This window comes from Halichoeres trimaculatus, unplaced genomic scaffold, assembly GCF_033239565.1.
Source record: "Halichoeres trimaculatus isolate MK-OKI-2021-1 unplaced genomic scaffold, fHalTri1.1 fHalTri1_scaffold_4, whole genome shotgun sequence".
Lineage (NCBI taxonomy): Eukaryota > Metazoa > Chordata > Actinopteri > Labriformes > Labridae > Halichoeres > Halichoeres trimaculatus.
In genome coordinates, this window is record NW_027437182.1 from 1,872,931 (window position 1) to 1,896,874 (window position 23,944).

General features: G+C 41.9%; 2 protein-coding genes across 3 annotated transcripts in view; one reads left to right on the forward strand and one right to left on the reverse strand.

Moving 5' to 3' along the window:
* apc2 (APC regulator of WNT signaling pathway 2) overlaps positions 1–14,949 on the reverse strand; it is a 37,088-nt gene extending 22,139 nt beyond the window's left edge. Inside the window, exons 1-4 of one of the 2 annotated variants that reach the window (XM_074667528.1) lie at positions 14,891–14,949; positions 4,665–4,826; positions 2,492–2,582; positions 53–401 (exon numbers count right to left, since the gene is read on the reverse strand). In XM_074667528.1, the coding sequence (XP_074523629.1) occupies positions 53–401; positions 2,492–2,582; positions 4,665–4,805 (581 nt within the window). In that variant the 5' untranslated portion in view covers positions 4,806–4,826; positions 14,891–14,949. Of the gene's footprint in view, positions 1–52; positions 402–2,491; positions 2,583–4,664; positions 4,827–7,253; positions 7,273–14,890 lie in introns of those variants that run through there. The other variant, XM_074667529.1, reaches the window with a different exon arrangement.
* A 3,359-nt stretch (positions 14,950–18,308) lies between these two features.
* diras1a (DIRAS family, GTP-binding RAS-like 1a) lies at positions 18,309–23,739 on the forward strand. Its single transcript, XM_074668306.1, has 4 exons — positions 18,309–18,543; positions 22,417–22,601; positions 22,686–22,856; positions 22,955–23,739. Exons 2-4 carry the CDS (start codon positions 22,464–22,466, stop codon positions 23,243–23,245), a joined length of 600 nt encoding a protein of 199 aa, XP_074524407.1. The 5' UTR covers positions 18,309–18,543; positions 22,417–22,463; the 3' UTR covers positions 23,246–23,739.
* Positions 23,740–23,944: the final 205 nt, after the last annotated feature.

The window sequence follows — 23,944 nt, forward strand, 5'->3', positions numbered from 1 at the left end:
ACAGAGGAGCTCTAATCTTAGTTTCTGTTTGCAGGAAATCTGAGCCTTGTACCTCTCCTTGTACATCTCCTCCAGGTGGTGGTCGCTCTGTCGTCCATCCGCCCCGCTGATCACGGCTGTTTTGGGCGGAGCGCCGTCCAGGAAGTGAGGCGACAGCATGACAGCGGCGGTCTCGCCTCCCGGCACCACGCTGAGACGGGATGGAGCTCTGAGGGGACTCCTCGCTCTGCTCACTGCCACAGAGGAGGAGGAGCAGGAGGGCGGAGGAAGAGCCAGGCGATCATCAAGCTCCACCCCTCCCATCCCAGCTGGCCCCACCCCTCCCAGGCTGCCCGTCAGCAGGCGCAGGTTGTGAGGTTGGTGTTTGAGCTCGTAGTAGTTTGTGAGGTCCATGTGCAGCTCTGAGGAGGGGAGGCAGGAGAAACACAGACAGGTCATTAGATTAACCATCTGTAACCTGCTACATCTATTCATTCATTCATTTATTTATAGATCCATCTATCTATCTATCTATCTATCTATCTATCTATCTATCTATCTATCTATATATCTATCATTCATCATCCATATATCCATCCATCCATTCATTCATTCATGTATCAATCCATCATTCATCCATTCATTCATTCATTTATTCATTTATTGATCCATCAATCAGTCATTCATCATCCATCCATTCATTTACTTGTTCCTAAATTCATTCATTCATTCATCCATTCATTCATTCATTTGATCATTCATTCATTCATTCATTTATCAATCCATCTATCAATCATTCATTCATCATCCATCCTTTCATTTATTTATTCCTAAATTCATTCATTCATTCATTCCTTAATTCATTCATTCATTCATCCATTCATTTATTCATCCATCTATCATTCATTCATCATTCATCCATTCCTTTATTTATACTTTAATTCATTCATTCATTCATCCATTCAATCATTTATCGATCCATCTATCATTCATTCATTCATCATCCATCTATTTATCCTTTCATCTAGACATTCCACTCAGTCATTAAATTATTCATTCATTCATTTATCGATTGATCTATCATTTATCGATCCATCTGTTATTCAGTCATTCATCATCCATCCATTCATCCATCCATTCATTCATTCATTTATCGTTCCATCTCTCATTCATTCATTCATTCATTTATCGATTCATCAATCATTCATCCATTCATTCATTCATTGATCCATTAATCAATCATTTATTTATCATCTATTCATCTATCCATCCAATCATCCATCCATCTATTCATTCATTCATTTACACATTTATCGATACCAAAATTAATCATTCATTCATTTATCGATCCATCTATTAATCATTCAGTCATCATCTATCTATCCATCCATTCATTTATTCATCCATTCTTTCATCCATTCATTAATCCATCCATTCAATCATCCATCTATCAACCCTTTCATTCACTCATTCATTTATTTTTACATTCATCTTTGTTCATTCATCAATTTATCAATCATTTACCAAACAGTCATTCATTCATTAATTGATCCATTAATTCATTCACCAAACTATCATCCATTCATCCATGTGTTCACTGAACCATTCATTCATTCACCAAACTATCATCCATTCATCCATGTGTTCACTGAACCATTCATTCATTCACCAAACTATCATCCATTCATAAATCAATCTAATCATTTATCTGTTATTATTGATCTTTCAATCATTTATTCATTCATTATCCACTTATTCATCCATCCATTTATCTTTCATGAATTCATCCATTCTGTATAAAGATATCTATCATCAATCACTTCTTTCTCATCCATTCAACCATCATCAATTCATTTATATCCAATAATTATGTCATTCATTCATTCATCCATCCATTCTTCATTGGGTTTGCTATTCATCACTTATTCATTTATCATCCATTCAACCATCATCCCTTTTTTTATCCATCATCCATTCATCCTCTGTCTATGACTCTTTTAAAAGTCAATCATACATTTATATCGATTCATCCAACTGTCATTAATCCGTTCATTAGTTCATGCATCCATCATCAATAAACAATCAATCATCATTCATCCTGTCATCCTTTCATTTATTCATCCATTAAACAAAACAAAGCCATCCCCCATTCATTCAGTTTGTTATCTGAACATCATCCACCCATCCATCCATCCATTCACCCTTTCATTCACGCATCCACAAAACTAGACAAACTCATCCACCCTTTCATCCCTTCATTCACCCCCCCATTGCTCTGAATCTCGTCCTCTAATTGATTCTCAGTCCAGACTCCCTCTCATTAATTAGCGCTCTGATTGGATTGAGTCCTAACGAGGCAGAGCAGCTGCAGCCAATCAGCTCGTCTGATTGGACCCACTTAACGAGGTGTGTGTGCTGATCTGTCCCAGCGGAGGTGGGGGGGCAGACTTTAAAGGGACATTCCACCACAGACTGACAGCGTGATGTCGGTGAGTGCAGGTGGTTTTCTCACCTTTGAGCTGGTGCAGCACGTCGCTGCGGCCCGACGAGGCCAGCGTTCCCGCCTCCTGCTCCAGTTTACTCTGCAGCTGCTTCAGCACCTCCTGGAGGAGGACACAAGGGAGAGTTAGACACATGGAGAAACAGAGACCAGGACTCTGAGGATCCAGGAAGATCTCAGTCAGACCCTCTGATTCTTTCTGCTCTGACATTTTCAGACCAAAGATAAAAAAACAACCATGAAATGAAAACCTGCCGAAGAGACGCCGATAAAGCTTCAACAGCAGATTATAAATCCCCTGAACCAGGTCGAGACCTCCAGATTAAATAATCTGCAGACACATCCTCAGACCAGCTTCCTCCTCCTGGTCCAGACTCTTCAGACGGACGTTACAAACGGACTCTCTGTCCCACTGCAGGTCAAACCGTCCCGTCGGCATCGTCTCTGCTCTGATCCGTCCGTGTGTCAGAGAGAGGCTGAGCTCAACCCGATAATCCAGCTGCTCTCTGCATCTGGACACGTGAGTGTGTGTGTGTGTGTGTGTAGTCTCATGATTGTGTGCACATCTGTGTGTGTTTGTGTGTGTGCAGCTGATGGGATTTATAGCAGCAGGCTTTGGGTCTTAGCCTGGTTTCACAGCTTTCCCTCTCCCTCTGACATCCATCGATGGCAGGCCGAGAAACGCTGGCGAGGTCTGAGTTTAAGTCTGAGGCGAAGTAACGAGTCATAAAAACACGACAGTGAATAAAGAAAACAGGAACACCTGCACAGTTTGACTTTAAGCTTGTGTTTTAGCCTTTAACTTGTGTTTTTCACCTGTAGCCTGTGTTTTAGCCTTTAGCCCCTGTGTTTTAGCCTTTAGCCTGTGTTTTAGCCTCTAGTTTGTGTTTTAACCTTTAGCCTGTGTTTTAGCCTTTAGCTCAGGTTTCCAACCTTTAGCCTGTGTTTTAGCCTTTAGCTTGTGTTTTAGCCTTTAGCTTGTGTTTTAGCCCTTAGCTTGTGTTTTAGCCTTTAGCTCATGTTTTCAACCTTTAGCCTGTGTTTTAGCCTTTAGCTTGTGTTTTAGCCTTTAGCTTGTGTTTTAACCTTTGGCTCATGTCTTCAACCTTTAGCCTGTGTTTTAGCCTTTAGCTTGTGTTTTAGCCTTTAGCTTGTGTTTTAGCATTTAGCTTGTGTTTTAGCCTTTAGCTTGTGTTTTAGCCTTCAGCTAAGTCCTGCTTGTTTTTTTCATTTAGGAATAATCTTTAGTGGCACTGATAATTAGACATACACCGATCGATTGGTGAAGATTTCCTTAGTTTTCGGGGATTGATGATCGGCCCATCCTTACATATGAAGCTGATCTTATAAACCTCCAGGAAGGTCTGACAGCCGTTGTTGCTCTTTGCTCTGAGACCTAAAACTCAGGACACTTTATTGGTCGTTCAAGGTAAAACATAAAGATTTTATTTTTTCACAGGTAGTGTTCAATGATTTTCAATAAAGTAAGATTGGAACATTGAAGGTATATGCTGTCAGTTATGGAAAATAAAAATCGGTATCAGCCCAAATCAGTATCGGCAGGTCAGATCAGATCACTTTCAAACTCTTCACTGCCCCTTTAAATTAACTGACCTCCCTGTAAAAGTAAAAAAAATTAAAAGCTTTATAGTATTAATGTAAATTGAAAATGTTGTCAGTGATGTTTACGTTGCTGTCGTTGTTTTCCTGTTGTTGATCTTCGTGTTGTCAGGGTTAGGCTCCAGAAAAAAGGGCAACACAAAAAATATTAATCTTTGCTTTTCATCTTTTCAATAACTCAACCCTGAACCTTTTTAATGTTGTTGAACCAGCTCCATCCAGGAGGTTCTAGAATGTTCCACATCAAGCACAGAGAGCTTTCTGCCCTGATGATGTCACTACATTCCGGAACTCTCTGAGTGATTCTAAAGGAAACTAAAGACCCTTAGCTTGGTGTGGTTGATACTGTTGTTGTTCTTTTTTTTGTTATTAAGTTACATGCTGCCTGGGATATTTTGTTTTTTATGCTGTTTTTTCTTTGTAGTTGATGTTTTTGATTACGTGGATAATGCTTTTTTTTTTTTTAACTGTTCCTGTTGTTGATGCTGTTGTTGCTGATGATACTGATGTGGAAGTGGTTGTTGTTGTTGTTGTTGTTGTTGTACTGTCAGTCAGTGTTTCTCACCTTCATCCCTGTGGTCTCATTCTCCAGTTTGGACAGATGGTTGGAGTTGTCCTCCAGCTCCCTCCTCAGGTGGGAGTTCTCCTTGCGGAGCGCCTCCACCTGGTGGGCCAGCTGGTCGTAGGAAGCCACGGCGTTCGCCATTTTTACTCAGTGCAGCGCCACCTGCAGGAGGAAGATACAACAGAGTGTTAAAGTTAAGGAACTATGGACTAAGGAGCCTTTACAGGAACACTGTGCTGCAGGTGACGTGTGCAGACCTCCACCTGAATCTGAGCGACCAGAGCTCCACATTCAGATTGATTCTGTGAATTGGATGAAAATGTGGATGAGGTTTGGTTTCTAGCAGCTCAACTACCAGACGTGACATCAACATCAGTCAGGAAAATGATTGATATATAACTTTTATAACTCCGTAAAGAGATGTAATCTCATCTGACTGAGAGAGAAAAGGAGTCAGAGAATAAAATCCACCAAATCCCATTCAGAAAAACACAGATTGAGACGTTCTCCACCAAACTGTGCTCTGTCTGAAGTTTTGTTCATGTTCAGAAAGAAACAAGATGTTATCTCCTCCTCCTCCTCCTCCTCCTCCTCCTCCTCCTCCTCCTCCTCGTGCAGCAGATGGCTAGCATGGACTCTCATCATCTGTCCCTTCAGGTCCACTCCTCTGTGTTTGGCTCTGTTAGATAACATGTTATCTAAGTTTGTCCTCGGGCTGTTTCCGTCCTCCTCTCAGTCACATTTTCCACTCGTCTCCTCTCGTTCCTCTGGTTTCACTTTCTGAAGCTGCTTGTCCACTGACTGATGATGTCATCAGGTCACCTGGAGGTCACCTGAGAGCCAGGTGCTTTACACTCAGAGCTCCTTCTTCCTGTTTCTGCATCAGGTTCACACTCACGGCTTTAGTCTTTTTAACATGGAGCTCTATGGGGACTGACTCACTGCTGGAGACTGACTCTAGTGGACACTCAGGGAACTGCAGCTTATTTTAACGATATTTCTTCATAAGGTTTGAGATTTAAAGACAACAATTATAAAATGATATAATCCATGAATCTCCTTTAAGACATCATCAGTCGTGTGTAAAAACTGGTCTCAGTCAGGATCCAGATCTGGACCGTCCCTGAGCGCTGGTTTTGGTGCTGTACTGGATATTGGTTCCTTGTGTCCTGCAGCTGTGAACCGTTAATGAGCCGATAAACGATCAATAGATGAACCTCAGACTCTGACAGGCAGGGGTCAGAGATGTGAGCTCGCTGCTGCTGCACACGCTCAGTGACGGGATCAGAGTGACCTTCACGGCAGAGCGAGGAGTGTGAGCTGACAGCAGCGCGTGGCGCCGTAGAGACGCTCTTTTTCTGATTCCTGCGTGGTGCAGCAGTATGGGGGGGGGGGGTCAGTGCAGTAAATGTCACTGCTGCGTTCATTATGTAGCGCTCATCTCCTCCTCACCCAGAGGATTGTGGGTCAGGAGAAGAAGAGGAGTAGGCGGATGAAGGTCTGAGAGGACAGACTGGATCAGGATGAAGTGGTTTTATGGTTCTGGCTCTCAGGTTACACAGCAGCTGCTCCCCCAGCAGCATGGACAGACTGAGACCTGAGACTTTTCCTCTCAGGGCCTTCAGATAAAACCTGAACCAGCCTTAAAGAGGGGTACTGTTCTTCTTTAAGTCTGTGATCCGTCCCTCTGCTGGTCAGGATGGGAGGGGCTCTCCTCTGTCCCAGTTAAAACCAGTAGGCGGGTAAACAGCTGTGTTTCATATCGTTTTAACCAATCTTAATGATACAGAACTTAACTAAGTTAGATTACAAGTTACTCTCTTAGTTACATTGAGTAGCTGCCCTCAACTCAAAACAAAACTCTGATTTCAGCCTCTGTCTCTTTAAGGCCTCCTGCTCCACAAACCCTCTTCACTCTGATTGGTCAGCGCTCTGGAGGCCTTGTGTGATGACATCATCATTTCAGAAAGTCTGGAAAAGATCCCGTTAAGATCTCACTGAGCAGTGAAATCCTTCAGAGGAGGTTTAAACTGTCAGACTGTTTGTATCTGTGTGTGTGTGTGTGTGTGTGTGTGTGTGTGTGTGTGTGTGTGTGTGTGTGTGTGTGTGTGTGTGTTCTCCTTCTCCATCAAGAACCCTGACATATTGATGTTCTGTGTTACCATGGCAACAGGCTCACATCCCCCACCATCACCACCCAGCGATGTCTCTCTCTGCCACCACCACTACTACACACACACACACACACACACACACACACACACACACACACACACACACACACACACACACACACACACACACAGAGTCTGCCTGCTGCAGTCGTCACAAAGCATGCTGGGTAAGGAAATGTGGGAGCTCCCTGAGAGGAGATCAGAGAGTTTATGATCCGTTAACGGAAACGAGCGTCCTGAAGCGTGTGACCTCAATAGGATATGATGCAGAAGCCGAGGATGCAAGGAGGTAAGGAGGCAAGGAGGTAAGGAGGCAAGGAGGCGAGTTTTACCTCCTGAACAATAACTGCGTCTGATTTCTCTCCCTTCTCGTGTGAGCCTCCTGAACATGAACAAAGAGAGCATCCATACCCACCTGCTCCTCCCCCCACTTCCTCCCAGCCTCCATCTCTCTCCCCCCAGCTCCTTTGGGACTGTCTGGTTACCGTGGCAACCGCATCCTCCAAGCAGCGAGCAGAGGAGGAGAAAATGGAGTCCGTCAGACATCCAGAAGCGTTTCCTTCTCTCCTCTGAGCGTCAGGACGTTACAGCAGGAGGAGTGAGTGAACCTCAGGGTAACGCTCTGAGACAGCACACCTCCTCCTGCTGCAGTCTTTGCCTCTGGATGCTAACAGCTAAGCTAACAGATGATGCTGAGGGCTTCAGGGTGAGGTCAGCGTCTCATCTGCAGCTGTTTTCTCTCCTGCAGGCGGACAGTGATTCAAAACTGCATCAAGAACTGAAAGTTCACATCCTCAGCAACAAACACCTGACAGCAGGAAGGTCAAAGGTCACAGGCTCCCGGATACAGGTCCTTTAAAACTCGCCGTTATGTAACGTGACATCACAGAGGAACGTCCTGTCCCCGAGGCTCACTGAGTCACAAACTGATCGCACCAGAACCAGCCTGACCGCTATCCACAGCTGTACAGGGCTTTCATGCTGTTACAAGCTGCATAGCGCCCCCTATAGGCGCTGGAAAGAAACAAAGAGAAAGTCTCATCAGTCACCTGGAGACTTTCTCTCTGAGTGTGAGTTACCAGGTCACATCTGGGGTCACAGTGGACTCAGAGCTGGACTAACAAGTCACTGACAGGAGCAGCGTTTTCAAACAGGAAACGTAACCATATCAGTCCAGAGCTCAGGTCTCTGCTCTGGCTTCCTGTGGCTCAGAGCTCGGACTCTAAGAAGTGAGACAATGTTTACATCCAGGCTAAAAACTGTTTTATTTAGCTGGAATGATTTGTTTTTTTGTGATTTTATTTTGTTTTAACTTTAAAGCACTTTGAATTGACTCATGTACAAATTCTGCCTTTTAGCTCAAAGCAGCCCCAAATATATAAAAATCCAGCCCCTCCAGCTTCTTCAACCTACACCCCTGAAATTCTTGGGGCATAGCTATCATACAGAGATCTACAGAAAAGTCTCTTTCGACTGACGTGAAATCCCAGTAAGAAGGTCAGACACGTGAGTTGAATTTCTGATTTTTGAGGATTTTTAGCTTTTCGTAGGGTACGTACTTTAACAACCTCGTCGTACATTTTTTATCAGATCAACTCCAAATTCGGTCTGTATGATGGAAACATATTGAGGATAAAAAGCTATAAGAGGATTTTTCTTAAGTGAATGGGCGTGGCCAGAACAGGCAACCAAAGTTGACGGTTCCTTCAGCAACATGCAAACCTTGCTAACTCTGACATATAGCATTGGATCTAGACTTGAGTGTACACACATGCTCAGTGTCTCAGCCTCAATCCATCTACGTCATCACTTTAACCTTGAAGTACAGCGCCCCCTAATGCCAACAGGAAGTCATGTTTTCCACTGTCATGTATAACTCCTCCATTTTTAATGTTCATGCTGCACATTGAACTTTTGCACATTTAGTCAGTGCGCTACGTTTGCTCATTGTAAATTGATACAAAGGACAATATCAGAGTGGAAACTAAGTATTATGAATTTATATATATATATATATCCCTGATTCTTGAGAGTCGGGACAAAACACTTTTAAAAATGCTTTTTTCCAAAATGCATCCTACATTTGTTAAAGTTACATATTTTTTAAGACAAGGGGTTTATCTAAATAGCCATGTAAAGGAACAGGTTCTAAATGAAAATAGATTTTTAACAAATAAACATGTTTCCCTTTAGAACCCAATTTGTGTCAACTCCGTCAGACATACTTAAAAGTATGCAATTTTAATTCTATCAGTCCAACAAGAATCTAAAGGACCAAATCATGTGGTAATTGTGCTTAGATACTCTGGTATGCAAAAATATTTAAGATGTAAACTTACATTGTGATTTCAGATTATTTTGAAAACCCAGTTTTCCAAATATTGGGATTTTCAAACTTTGTTTTTAATTTTATGATCATAAAGGCAATTTTCTTAAATAAATAAAGGATCAGAGGATTTAGCTCGGTGGGTTCTTTAAAACATCAACAACATATACTGAAGAAATATTTTGTTTTATTTTATCAAAATTCACAAAAACATACATCTGACGGAGTTGACAAAGGTCTGACGGAGTTGACAAAAAACTGACAGTGTTGAAAAAATGTGTGCAGGAGATTGGAGATTGATGAACAAATATCTTTTGTGTGCACAACAGATTTAGAACTAACCACTGACCTTTAATTGAACATACTGCACTTAATTTTAACTAAACACTACATACACAGTATCAGACATTGGACATGCTCATGCTCTATGAAGTCTACCACATCAGGGGCTATGCTGTAGATCTCTCGTGTTCTCGATCTGACTGGTACTGAATTTCTCGTTAATTTCACTACAATGTCTTCAACTGGGCCGAAACAGACATCCTTGCTATTAAGTTTAGGTTGAACCCTTGCTGTTGGACCATGGGGATGCAGAAACTCCACTTTCACATCACGGATAGATCAATTATTGGCCGGGCTGATTATCGGGGCCGATATTTGGCATTTTGGGGCATATCGGCATCAGCCTTTTTGTAATCCGATGGCCGATATGAAACCCATTCAAAACTGTTGTTGCAGCTCTAATACAGCCGCACTTAGCATTGTGACTATCTTACTGTCTATGAGCCTATTTTAACTCATTCACTGCCAGCCGTTTTCAGAGCAGAGAGCTTCATACTGCCAGCCGCCAAACATAATTGACGTCTATAGACGTCAATGGCAGTGACACAAAAATCACTCCTCTTATCAATACCCACAGGAAAAAGTTTTTCTGCCTCTTAAAAATGATAAGAAATGTTTTCAAATGGAGACATTCAGGAGCTGCTTGTTGATGCTTCTCTGCACAGAGTTTCTCAGTCTACTCTATGGAAGCCCTAGAAGGTCAAAACCTTAAAAATCAGTCATGTGAAAACTAAACAGAAAATTAATTCAACTGCATAACATGCCTGTAAAAGGCAGCACAAACTCAATTCTTCCAGGTTTTATTGCAGTTACATTGAAATTTTGGAAAACTTTGCTTACTGTAGAAAACTTTAGCGGTTTATTTTTTTAAGTTTTCATTTAACTTTATAAAACATGCTGCTGAGCCTGGGAGCTGTTTAATAAACATATGCTTGAAGGCATTTGAATTCAGAAGTGTTGGAGTTTGTATTGCTCAAATTTTTTATGCCAATATTTTCACTTTGACTGCAAATTAATATCGGCTTCAAATTTCAGTTATCCGCCTCCTTGCCCACTAATAATCAGTATTGGCATCGGCCCCAAAAAATCCATATTGGTCTATCTCTACTTTTTTGTCTTGAACTCTTTTCTTCCACCTTTGTCTTTCGTTCTCTTGCATGTCTTGTTTGCTCTCTTGGTCACTGTTTATTTTTTCTCTTCTCTTTCACTGGTACTCTCTATTTCTTCATCTTTGCTCCTCAACTGACAATTTCTGTTTAGCCATACTTCTCTAAAAAAAATGGAAATAATGAAAAATTATTCTTGTTTTACATATAAATGCAGCAAGAGTTACAAAACAATAACCAGACCACTGCCTGCCCAGTCTCTACAAGTCAGAAGTGAAGGTTATACATTTTAAATAAATATTGTATTGCATGCTATATATGTACATTCATGTGTAAATAAATCTCTGAAAAATCATTTAAATCCTCTTCTATGTTAACAAATAACAATATTTAGGACATTAAGAGGTAATAGGTGGATTTGTCAACTCCATCAGCATACATGTCAACTCCGTCAGATGTAGAAACTGACGGAGTTGACGTCTGACGGAGTTGACAAAGGGGCATGCATTTTCCCTCCAAAACATGTACTGTACACTGCAGATAGCTAATTTTTCCCTCAGCTGTTAGCTGTCTCAGTAATCTCACTAAAATACTTAAATTCAATCCACAATTGTTTAAGAAAATGCACCATAATTGAGAGATGGAGTTGACATGATCCAGCTGTGACCATAGGAATATTGACATTGTTGGTCTAAAAGATCTAAAAATGTAAAACTTATCAGAGCATGTGTGGTAGTGTTAAATTCAGCACAGACAAGAAGATGACAAGGGGTCCTCAGGGGCATAGCTGACCATGCTATTCCCTGATTTAATTAGGTTTTATAAAAAATCTGACGGAGTTGACAGAAACTAAGGACCAAACTTTAATGGGCAGATTTTTACTGAAAATATTATTTGACAGTCAGGTAAAACATTGTTTTATATATTTTAAAAACTTCTTTTATAATTGATGTATACAAATTTACAATTGTTGATATTTTCAAAGGCTTTTTGGGCTAGTCATTACTATGACTAAGTGCTAAGGACAAGATCAATAACATGGACCTTTTAACCTAAGATCAAAGTTTTGTATAAATTTCCCCCCAAAAATACACATTTTTGCAAAAAAAAATGTTATGGGTATACACAGGTCATTTGGATTCACCCTTTAAATTGTGTCAATCATGGTGAAAATCTTGATTTTTTAGGTAAATCAGACTTTTCACTGTAGGACATGTTTTGTCCCAACTCTCAAGAATCAGTGATATATATATATATATATATATATATATATATATATATATATATATATATATATATATGCATATATATATACACACCTCAGACGTGCCCTAATGTCACTAAATGATTCAGTTTAGACACATATGGTCTCCACCAGACTGAGGAACAGGATCCAGGACCAGGGTCCCTGAGCTCAGTCAGGACTCAGAGTTTTTCACAGATCCAGATTGACGTGTTAAAATCAGATCAAACTTCACCTCTGAGCTGATCGGACTCCTAACATCCCTCTGTTATCATCCTCAGCCCTCCTCCTCCTCCTCCTCCTGCACCCTCTGTTGGATTATTTTAATATTCCCATCATGCAGAGCTACAGCTTGGAGTCTGTTTTTTAAAATCACTTCCTGGTGGTGTGTTCAAGGACACTCTGACATTAAAGCATCTTTTTTAAATTTACAAAATGATTTCTCTGTTGGTCTCTTTTTCAGAGTGATTTCAAACTTTAACGGAAACATCGAGGAGGGTTTGATCTGCAGGACTTCATCTTTCCTGCTTTACATGTTTACACCTCAGAGCCCAACACCAGAAGAGGAAATCTGTGACATGGACTTAGTTCCTCACAACCTGACGTCTGTCTGATAGGACCATATGTAAGGTAATATGTAATAAATCAGGTAATAAATCAGGAGAAACAGACTTTGAGGAGGAAGAAGTGGAGGGTGGACTTTGGTGTTGTACATTTTTTTGATGACAGAAAAAATAAGTTTAAACAAAAAACAAAAACAGATCCTGTCCTGAGAGCGCAGAGTGACTCACCTCCTGCAGACTTGAATGTTAAACCCTATCTCCTCCTTCAGTCTCTGCTCTGGCTGTCTAAGAACTGGTGTTCAAGTCCAAGAGGTTCTAGAATGTTCATCATCAAGCACAGAGAGCTTTCTGTCTTTGTGATGTCACTACATTCCGGAACTCTCTGAGCTCTCTGAGTGTTTTTAAAGCAAACTACAGACCCTTAGCTTTTTAAGCAGCTCTGACTGTTTCATTATAATCACTGATTAAACTAAATTAATTAATCTTCTTTATATTCACATTTATACCAGTAAAAATTGAAGAGGGGGTATTCCACTAAAGCTGGGTGTTCAGACTGAGCGTGTGCAGATTTTCAATCCTCTACGTATTCATCTGTATTAGAAATTCCTGAATCTGTCCGTGAACCAATCAAAACACTCTGCTCCCAAAATAACACCAGATCGTCACCAGATGATGAGGTCATCACGTGAGAATCTTCTTCTAATTGGTTCATGACACATTGGAGGGGTGGGCCTCAAACACCAAGGTCTCCGCCCCCGACAAGCCTCTAGCGGGCTGGCCAATCAGAGGGAAGGGGGTTCAGCTTAAAGAGACAGCAGCTAAAACATGGTGTTTCAGACAGAGGATAAACTAAGGCTTTACCGAAACACCACGGAGAGGTAAATAACGATTGTTGTGAGCTGTAAATAATGCTAAGATACCACAGGGGCACCAGGGGATAGAATAGAGACTTTAAAAAATCACAATACCCCCTCTTTAAACACTTTAAACTCTGTTACTTCTGTTCTTAGGCTGGCCAAACGAGCATGCTAACAGAAGCTAACAGTGTTACGTGTCAACAAGCCGAGGTCAAACTCTCTGAACTCTTTTCTGTGAATTGATTCAACACGATGACTTCAACACACTGATCTGCTGAGGAGATTATGACACGTTTATCAAAGGGTTAGTCAACCAGGATGACTTCCCCAGGACTTGTAACCTGGATCTCCTCCGACACGTTCAGCTGAAGGTCTCCAGTTTACAGGGTCACTCTTTAAACTGGAACACCAGGAGCTGGGAGAGACACATTCACACCATCAGGCTCAGAGAAGACCGTAGGTTAGGAGGTACTAAACCAAGACCATCACAGGGGGGCTGAGGCTGAAGTTCCTGGATCTTTGAGATGTCATGCTGTTTTCCTTTATGTGGTGACTTCATTAACTCGTCGTTTTAAGTCCCACAGGAACGAAGCAGAGAAAATCTGAAGACACTAAAACTCATAACTTCTGCAAAACGACGGAGCAGAGCGAGACAGGCAATGAAAAATCTGCACATGCAAACACAGCATCTTAATCCTGGGACTATTTTCAGTGGCGGATGAATCAACGGTTGGTGCTCCAGTGAGTATATGGGGCAGCAGGACGGTGTGTGTGTGTGTGTGTGTGTGTGTGTGTGAGTGTGTGTATGATGATGTACCAACAGTTATATCCATTTAAGATCACTGTTAGAGCTTTAATGGTGTAAAAACAGGAAACAGCTGCTGAATACCTGCTCTAATGATGTGTGTGTGTGTGTGTGTGTGTGTGTGTGTGTGTGTGTGTGTGTGTGTGTGTGTGTGTGTGTGTGAAGCCTCCCAGCAGCAGAAACCAGCGCAGACTGGGAGAGACGGTCAAGGCCAGAAACCACCGAGCAGCAAAAAAATACACAACCACACACACACACACACACCCATACACACTCATACACACTCATACACACACCCTACAGACCCCCACAGGCTGGATTTAGCTCGTTAGTAACACGGATTAAGGCTCAGATTGGTGATATCTGGTTATTCCTGGTTTTATTCTGGTTTCTAACCCTCACACTGTTTTTCTCTTCAGGTGTTTTTTTTTTCTGACGACATCTCTGATTCATCAGCTCCTCCATCCCTCCTCCATCCTCTGCCTGCACCATGAGGACACAAAGCAGGACGCAGCCCCAAACACCGCAGGATGGATGGAGACCAACGCAGCTCCATCAGCAAACGGGGACCACAGAGACCCGCTTTAATCCCCCGAACCGGAGCGGAACCTGCAGCCTCCTCCCGCCTCCTCTGCGCTAATCAGCCCCTTTGTCTCCACCCGCAGCTGCGACAACAGAACCGAGCCGAACCGAACCAAGCCGAGCCCAGCGAGGCTGGGTCCGGACAGACCGCTGACCCGGGTTTAAAACGGACAAAATGTGAAATAATGCGGATTAAAGGCAGGAAAAGACGGAGAGATCGGTGCTTACCTCATGACTCCGAGCAGGGCTGGAGATCACTGAGAGACGGAGAGAGGGAGAGACAGGAGGAGGAGGAGGAGGAGGAGGAGGGGGCTCCTTTCTCCTTCGTCATAATGTTGTTTTGCTCCATTTCATGAACCAAATGTTTTTGTGTGTGTGTAAATCATTTTTTAAAGAGGTTTAATCTGAAACATTTATGCAATGAAGACTTTAAAGAGTGGGTACATATAAATATAAAGTATGAATCCTAATGTTCAGACTGAGCATGTGCAGATCTTCATGTTCATGTTGTAAAAATCCCTGAATCTGTCTGTAAAATGATCAAAACACAATGCTCTAAAAATAAAACCAGATCTTCACCAAATCTTCAGATCTCCTGAGTCAGGGGTGGCCCACCAGTCAGAAACCAACAACCAGTCAGAAACCAAGAGCCACAAAAATGACCGTGGTACTACAGAGAGCCACATCACGGACAGGGTCTAACAAACACACTTCCTCACACACGTGAACGAAATGACATAAAATGAAAATCAATACATTTCCAATTTTCAAAGGGAGATTTATTGCGTTTGTGTGTTTAAAATCATACTAGAGAAGAGAAACTGAAACTTAAGTATCAATCCCAAATGATCCCAATGTTGGCATCTATATATATATATATATACATATATATATATATATATATATATATATATATATATATATATATATATATATATATATATATATATATATATATATATATATATATATAGTTTAGATTGATCGGCACACCACTACTCATAACTATATTTTTTAGGAATGGATTGAAGAGCCGCACACAGAAAGGCAAAGAGCCACATGTGGCTCGCGAGCCACAGGTTGGCCACCCCTGTCCTAAGGAGTTCATGTCGCACGCTGGAGGGGCGGGCCTCAAACACCAAGGTCAGTCTGTGATATTTGACTCTAAACAATAAAGGCAGGAGCTACACTCTGAGATCAAAGATAAAGATTACAAAAAAAAAAAAAAAACAGTCGGACAAAACAATCAAAACGATAGAAAGTTACCAATCAATGGAATAAGTAAAGAGATAGAATGAGTACAAAACAACAGAATCTTACCCAAACAGTAGAATAAAACCAAAGCAGTAAAATGAGTTGCAAGCAATAGAATCTTATAAAAATGATAAAATGAGTTCAAGGCAATAAAATGAAATCAAAGCAATAGAATGTTACTAAAACAATGGAATGAGATCAAAGATAGGAGTTCAAGCAATAAAATTAAATAAAAAAATAAAATGTGATCAAAGCAGAAAAATGCGTAACAAGCAATAGAATGAGTTCAGAGCATTAGAATGTTACTTTCAAAATAGCATGTTAGCAAAACAACAGAATGAGACCAAAGCAGTAAAATGAGTTGCAAGCTATAGAATCTTACTTAAAAATAGAATAAGTTCAAGGCAATAAAATGAATTCAAAGCAAAAGAATTTTACTAAAAAAAAAGGAAGAAATCAAAGCAATAGAATGCTACCCAAACAATGGAATGAGATCAAAGATAGAAGGAGTGCAGAGCGAAAGAATGCAATTAAAAAAATAAAAATGTGATCAAAGCAGAAAAATGCAAAACAAGCAATAGAATGAGTTCAGAGCATTAGCATGTTACTAAAACAATAGCATGTTAGCAAAACAGTAGAATGAGATCAAATCAATAAAATTAGTTCAAAGCAATAGAATGTTACCTAAACAACAGAATGAGTTAGATGTGATAGAATGAGATCGAAGCATGCAATAGAATGTTATCCAAACAATAGAATGAGACCAAAGCAGTAAAATGAGTTGCAGGAAATAGAATCTTACTTAAATAATAGAATAAGTTCAAGGCAATAAAATAAATTCAAAGCAAAAGAATGTTTCTAAAACAATAGAATGAAATCAAAGCAATAGAATGTTACCCAAACAATGGAATGAAATCAAAGCAATAGAATGTTACCCAAACAATGGAATGAGATCAAAGATAAAAGGAGTTCAAAGGAAAAGAATGCAATTTAAAAAATCAAAATTAAATCAAAGCAGTTAAATACGTAACAAGCAATAGAATAAGTTCAGATCAATAGAATGTTACTAAAACAATAGCATGTTAGCAAAACAACAGAATGAAAACAAAGCAGTAAAATGAGTTCAAAGCAATAGAATGTTACAAGAACAACAGAATGAGTTACATGCAACAGAATTAGATCATTAGAATGTTACTTAAACAATAGAATGTGTTAAAAAACAATAGAATGTTAGCAAAGCAGCAGAATGAGTTTAAAGCAATAGAATGTTTCTTCTCCAGTAGAATGACATTAAAGGTATAGAAGGAGATCAAAGACATAAAATGGGATTCAGGTGGTAGAATAAAAGTTTTCCATATTTGATTTAATGATCTGAGGAGGAACATTTTCCGCGGACTGACAGAAAAACACACTTTTATTATCACAGGTGCCCCCCTGCTGGCCACTAGAGAGAATGCAGGTTTAAGTGATTTCATTTCACAAAACTTCATCTACTGCTGGTGTGATTTCCCCTGAACAGCCATGATTCTGATTAATTTAAATTCACAGTTTCATGTGTTGATGACGGGTTTGAAGACCCGGAAGTCACAGTTCCTGTCATGTGATTGGCTGATCTAAACATTTAGAGGTTTAATGATACAGACTGGTCTGCTTACTGAGGGGAACGTGATTTACAGGTTCATGTTTTCAGTCCTGCTCCCATTCTCTTTGTGCAGCAGGTTCCTGTATGCAGTACTCCAGTCCACCACCAGAGGGAGCTGCAGCTCAGCCTCATCACTGAGCCTGATCTGCAGAAATTAGCTGGCCTACATCAGATTATCTTCCCGGATTAAAGCGGTGTAATTCACAGCCACAGTGATCTACACTGAAGCACACTCATCCAACTTTTTGATCCACATTTTATTTCATTTAAATTCAGTGATTTTCATTCTCTGATGGACAATGAGCACAGAGTGAGAGGATTTATCTGAAATGACTCAATATCTCTGATAATAAAGCTCAAACTGTGGTTTGAGGGTTTCTTTCTTTTCCTCTCCTCTGCCTTCACACCTCTACCCCATCAGCATCACCCAGTGACGCTGATGGGGTAGAGGTGTGGAGGAAAAATGTATTTTTACTCCAGAGGAGGAAGATGAAGAGGAGGATGAGAATGAGACTTCTGGTTTGGGGACTACAGCCTTCAAAATAAAGCCCAGTTCATTCCTGGTGGCTGTTTTTCAGCTTTAAAAACAATCACATGGATAATTACTCTTAATTTAGATTCAAAAATAGTTTCATTTAAAGCTTTTATTTTAATATTCTCTCATATTTGTTACAAGTGACATCAATCGGACTTTTATTTTGAAAATCCAAACGAAGACTCCTTAAACGGAAGTGTAGTTCCTCAAATCTGTGCTGAAGACGGAGGTGATGCTGATGATGAGGATGGAGAGAGGGGGAGGAGGAAGAGGAGGGCTGATGTGTGCTGATCAGCAGCAGGTCTGATGGTGGTGATGATGATGATGATGATGATGGTGATGATGATGGGAGTGATGCTGTGAGTCAGAGAGCGGGGGTTCAGGATGCTCACAGCCGCTCCAGAGTGAGGAAAGCCCGCACACAGAGGACCGAGGCTCCGCAGAGACACGGTGAGTGCGCAGACATCACACCGACTCTCACGCACCCTCAGCGGGCAGCGCGCAGACAGCAGCCCGGGGGCAGAGCTCCACAGCCGGCCTGCTTTCTACAACCTGCTCGGTGCTGCTGGGGCTTTCATTTCATAACCGTGTGTGTGTGTGTGTGTGTGTGTGTGTGTGTGTGTGTGTGTCCAATCGAGACACTGGTTGCGCGTGCTCGTCTGTGCGCGTGCGCCCCACAGACTGGAGTCAGACTGATTTGCATGATGAGAGGAGCTAACGAGTCTGAGGGTTCAGGGAACAAAGCGGCGGGTCAGCTGAGCGCGTGCGCGTGCGTGTGTGTTGTATAAGTATGTTGTGTGTCGTGACGACAGAGAGCCAGTCTGTGACGTGTTAATTTTTTTTACTTTATTCACTGAGCTATGAGCGTTTTATAAAGTCTGTAAATCAAAACAGAAATTTACAGGACAAATAAAATTTATAGGAAAAAAATCAGAAAAAAGCAAAATGTGAGTTTAAAGTGTAAAAATCCATCATGTAGAAATATGTCGTAGTGTCATCATGTTGCTTCTGATGGGGCCAAGTTTTCATCTGTCGTTTGATAAAGTGCTGTACCAGGGGAAACATCTGGTTTAGAAAGGTGAGGCCTAAGAGGATGACGCTAAAAGTTGCCGTTCATTGAGAATCCGCTTTAGTCTGGCTGCAGAAAGACCAGAAACCACGTTCACACCAGGGTAACAAAACAGACTTTTACAGCCTGGTTCAAAAATCAGCTCTGAAACGTTGATTTCTCTATCAGGACACACTGTACAGGGGTAGGATAGTTTTGGTACTCAGTGGTTTAGAGGATATTAGGATGGTCTGACTGTCCAATCAGAGACAAAGCTCTGGTGACGTCGCAAAGACCATGTCCAGGTTTTATACATCAGGAGGACTCTGAGACTTGGGACTTGTGTTGCGTTCAGTTTGTACTCAGAAATCAGAATTTATCAATTCTGAGTGGGACATCTCAACTGGAGCGCCCCCTCACGTCGGACTTTCTGGGATTTTTCTGACTCGTGTTTGTCCCAATAAATCAGCTGTATACCAAGCATTGTTTGGTGTTTATAGATACAAATATTGGTACATTTTTCCGACTTGGCCACTGGAACGCTTTTAACTCGCACATGACGTCGTTCCCGCTCCTCTCTTCCCAGTTTAGTGTAAACGCAGCGCAGACCTCTGATCAGAACACTGTGTCTACCTCAGCACACGAGGAAACAGCTCAACGAGCTGCAGCAAAAACTCTGAGAGGAAACCAACGAGGAAATAAATGTTCAGCACAAACTGTGAGAGCAAGAAGTAAAGGTGTGAAACTCTGTGTGTGTGTTAGAAGTGTGTGTGTGTGTGTGTTAGAAGTGTGTGCTTCACTCTGAGGTTGTGAAGTTGACTCATTCCTGTTTGTGATGGTACTTCCTGTGATATTTTCTGTGTGAATCAGGAATAAATAAATTTTTATTCCACTTAAAGGAGGTCAGTGTTAGTCTACTCTGAGAGCGAGGCCGTCACACTCAGACTAAAATCCCTGTTAATGTGACCCAATGTTTTAACATTAACTCTGACAACAGAGGGGGAGGCTGCTGGAGCTACTTTGGAGACAGGGAGAGGAAAGAGACTCAGGGACCTGCAGAGGAAGCCGGACCTGTAACAGAACCACCAAACAAAACAGAAAGTGGAGGGAGTCTGCAGCACAGAACCAGAACCTTGGCCCGAGCCACCAGAAGCACACAGGGGAGGAAGTCCATGAGAGAACAGAGCCTGAACCTAAACCTGATCCAGAACCTGGTCCTCCTCTAATCCGAAGAGGAGTCTCTGTTTCTGTTCCTCTGAGGACGTTCAGTCCACACCGTGGTGTTCCCCACACCTCCGCCTACGCACAGGAAGTGATGTCACACGATGTGGGAGGATTGGTTACTATGCCAACAGCCCCACTGATGATGACATGTTTGCACCTCGCTCTGAGTGTTCAGATCGCTGCCGTCCATCTCTGCTCTGAGCGCCGTCACCACAGCAACGACACACACACACACACACACACACACACACACACACACACACACACACACACACACACACACACACACACAGACACAGAACATGCAGGTGTTGCTGTGGTGACACAGAATCACAAAGGATGCTGTCAGCAGGCGGATCAGCTAACGAGCAGCTGATTAGTCACTGAGCTAAACTTGTGCGAGATAAGGAAGACTGACGTCAGTGGCTGAACATCTTCATCACCGTCATCATCATCATCAACATCATCATCTTTTTCATATCTTCATCATGATCATTATCATAATAACCATCAACGTCATCATCACCATCATCATAATTTATATCATTTCTATAATATCTCATTGTCATCATCATCATCTTAACCAACATCATCATCATCATTTTCATCATCATCATCATCTTCATATCTTCATCATCATCTTTATCATCACCATCATCATCATCATCATCTTCATCATCATCATTTTCTTCATCATCATCATCATCTTCATATCTTCATCATCATCATTTTCATCATCATCATCATCATCATCATAGTCATATCTTCATCATTGTCATTAACATCACCATCACCATCATCATCATCATATTTTATCTATTATTTCTCATCATCATCGTCATCATAATCGCCATCATCAACTATCACCATCATCATCATCATCATCTTTTTTGAATATTCATCATCATTACTATTATAATAAAAACCATCATCATCATCATCATTTCCGTCATTTCTATAATTTCTCATTGTCATCATCATCATTATCATCGTCATCATCATCATCGTCATCATCACCATCATCGTCGACATCATCATCATCATCATCATCATCATTATCATCGTCATCATCATCATCATCATCGTCATCATCATCATCGACATCATCATCATCATAACTACCATCATCACCATAATCATCATCATCATCATCATCCTCTTTATATGTTCATCATTATCATCATCATCAATATCATCATCACCATCATCATCATTGTCTTCATCTTTATGTCTTCATCATCATCATAATCATCATCATCATCATTATCATTATCATTATCATCATCATCATCATCATCATATCTTCACCATCATCTTAATCATCATCATCACCATTATCATCGTCATCATCATCGTCACGATCATCTTCATATCTTCATCATCATTATCATCGTTCTCATCATCATCATCTTCATCATCATCTTTATCATCATCATCACCATCATCATAATTTTCATCATTACCTTCATCCTCATTTCCATCATTATCATCTTTAATATCATCACAATCATCACCATTATCCCCATTATCATGGCTACTGTTATATTTTCATCATCACCATCATCATTGTGTTCATCATCTTCATCAGTATAATGATGACTATGAACCACCATCCTCCTCGTCCTGCTGGTGTCAGTTGACCTAGATATTGTTTTATGGTGAACATAAGACAGAAGGCTCTCCCTCTCTGTCTCACACACACACACACACACACACACACACACACACACACACACACACACACACACACACACACACACACAAACACACAGGGTGTTTTCTCTTTGGCTCATTGTGATGGAGATGATGGGCTCTTGAAGCAGCTGAAGGACTCAGAGTCAAACAGCAGAGAGGTTTTCATTGAGCAGTGGATGGCTCTCATCGTTGATCTCCTCCTGATCTCCTCCTGCTCTCCTCCTGCTCTCCTCCTGATCTCCTCCTGCTCTCCTACTGCTCTCCTCCTGCTCTCCTCCTGTGCTCTTCAGGTTGACTCAGAGAGTTTCTGTCCTGTGTTTCCATGATTCAGTGTGTTTTCTTCTTCTCTTCTCCAGTATTCAGTCCAGATATCCAGAGCAGCAGGTGGACTCAAACTCCCAGCATGCCTGAGCAGAGCAATGACTACCGGGTGGTGGTGTTTGGGGCCGGGGGCGTGGGGAAGAGCTCGCTGGTCCTGCGGTTCGTGAAAGGCACGTTCAGAGACACGTACATCCCGACTGTGGAGGACACGTACCGACAGGTGAGCTCCGACTTTGACCTCCCCGTGACGATCCGTTCATGACTCACCTGGTGAATTATTGATCAGCACCTGTTCTCCCTGCAGGTGATCAGCTGTGACAAGAGCGTCTGCACGCTGCAGATCACTGACACCACAGGAAGTCACCAGTTTCCCGCCATGCAGCGCCTCTCCATCTCCAAAGGCCACGCCTTCATCCTGGTTTTCTCCATCACCAGCCGCCAATCACTGGAGGAGCTCAAACCCATTTACCAGCAGGTGTCAGGCTCTCATTCAGCATGACGTGTAAAATGGTTTTATTGTCTCTACCTCGTCCTCGATCACATTCCTGACTGATTTGATCCCCGTCCCTCCAGGTCTTGGCCATCAAAGGCACCGTGGAGTCGATCCCCATCATGCTCGTGGGCAACAAAAGCGACGAGACGGCGCAGCGTGAGGTGGACACCAAGGAGGGCCAGGCTCAAGCCAACGCCTGGAAATGTGCCTTCATGGAGACGTCGGCCAAAACCAACACCAACGTGAAGGAGCTGTTCCAGGAGCTGCTGTCTCTGGAGAAGAAGAGGGACATGAGCCTGAGCATCGACGGGAAACGCTCGGGGAAACAGAGACGAGCCGACAAGCTGAAGGGGAAGTGCAGCGTCATGTAAAGCGAGGGAGCCGAGAGAAAACGCTGAATGTGGAAACAGGCACAGGAAGAAGTCTGTAAGACGCTCCTCCTGTCTGTCCTCGGCTCTGCGTCACACGGCAGAGCTCTTCTCCTTTGGTGGATCTGGTCCGTCTGAACACTGAAGCTGGGAGGAACAAACTGACAGACTTTTATCAAATAAAACTTCACAGCAGGGTGTCGGCACCTTCCTCTCTGAGCAGGAATGTGTCTGTAGCTCCAAAACACTTTAAAAAGCTAACGTTTACAAAGCAGACCAACTGCTGCCACCATTAACCATCACCCTGCCCTCGCGGTAAAGGAATACTCCAGAGCTGTGCCAGGAATCAGGAAGCTAGGCTCAGATTGCTAAAGTTATCAAACAGTCACGTCCACGATGGAGGAAGTTTCAGGTTGTTCTTCTCTTACTACCTGAAAGAGTCTGTTCTACATCGAGGCAAAGCTAGCTGTCGACAGTTTGAGTCGACACAAAGCTCCCACCAAGCGCTAGCTCGCATTGGACAAACACATGAATACATGCTCCCAAATTAATATTCAGTCCAGTGAGTTTCTTCCATCTTGAGAAGAAAGTCTTTGTAAGCTTAATGTTATTTTCTGACCTTCTGCTGTAGAGAATCAAACTTGTTAGCTTCCCATCGTAGCATTAGCACAAGTGGTTGCGTACTTAAAGAGTGTGTATTCT

Bases quoted from the DNA above. Each gene is read 5' to 3' on its own strand.
- diras1a (XM_074668306.1), top strand. From the start codon at position 22,464: ATGCCTGAGCAGAGCAATGACTACCGGGTGGTGGTGTTTGGGGCCGGG. The intron at 22,602-22,685 runs GTGAGCTCCGAC...TTCTCCCTGCAG, and splicing joins TGGAGGACACGTACCGACAG to GTGATCAGCTGTGACAAGAG. The intron at 22,857-22,954 runs GTGTCAGGCTCT...CCGTCCCTCCAG, and splicing joins TCAAACCCATTTACCAGCAG to GTCTTGGCCATCAAAGGCAC.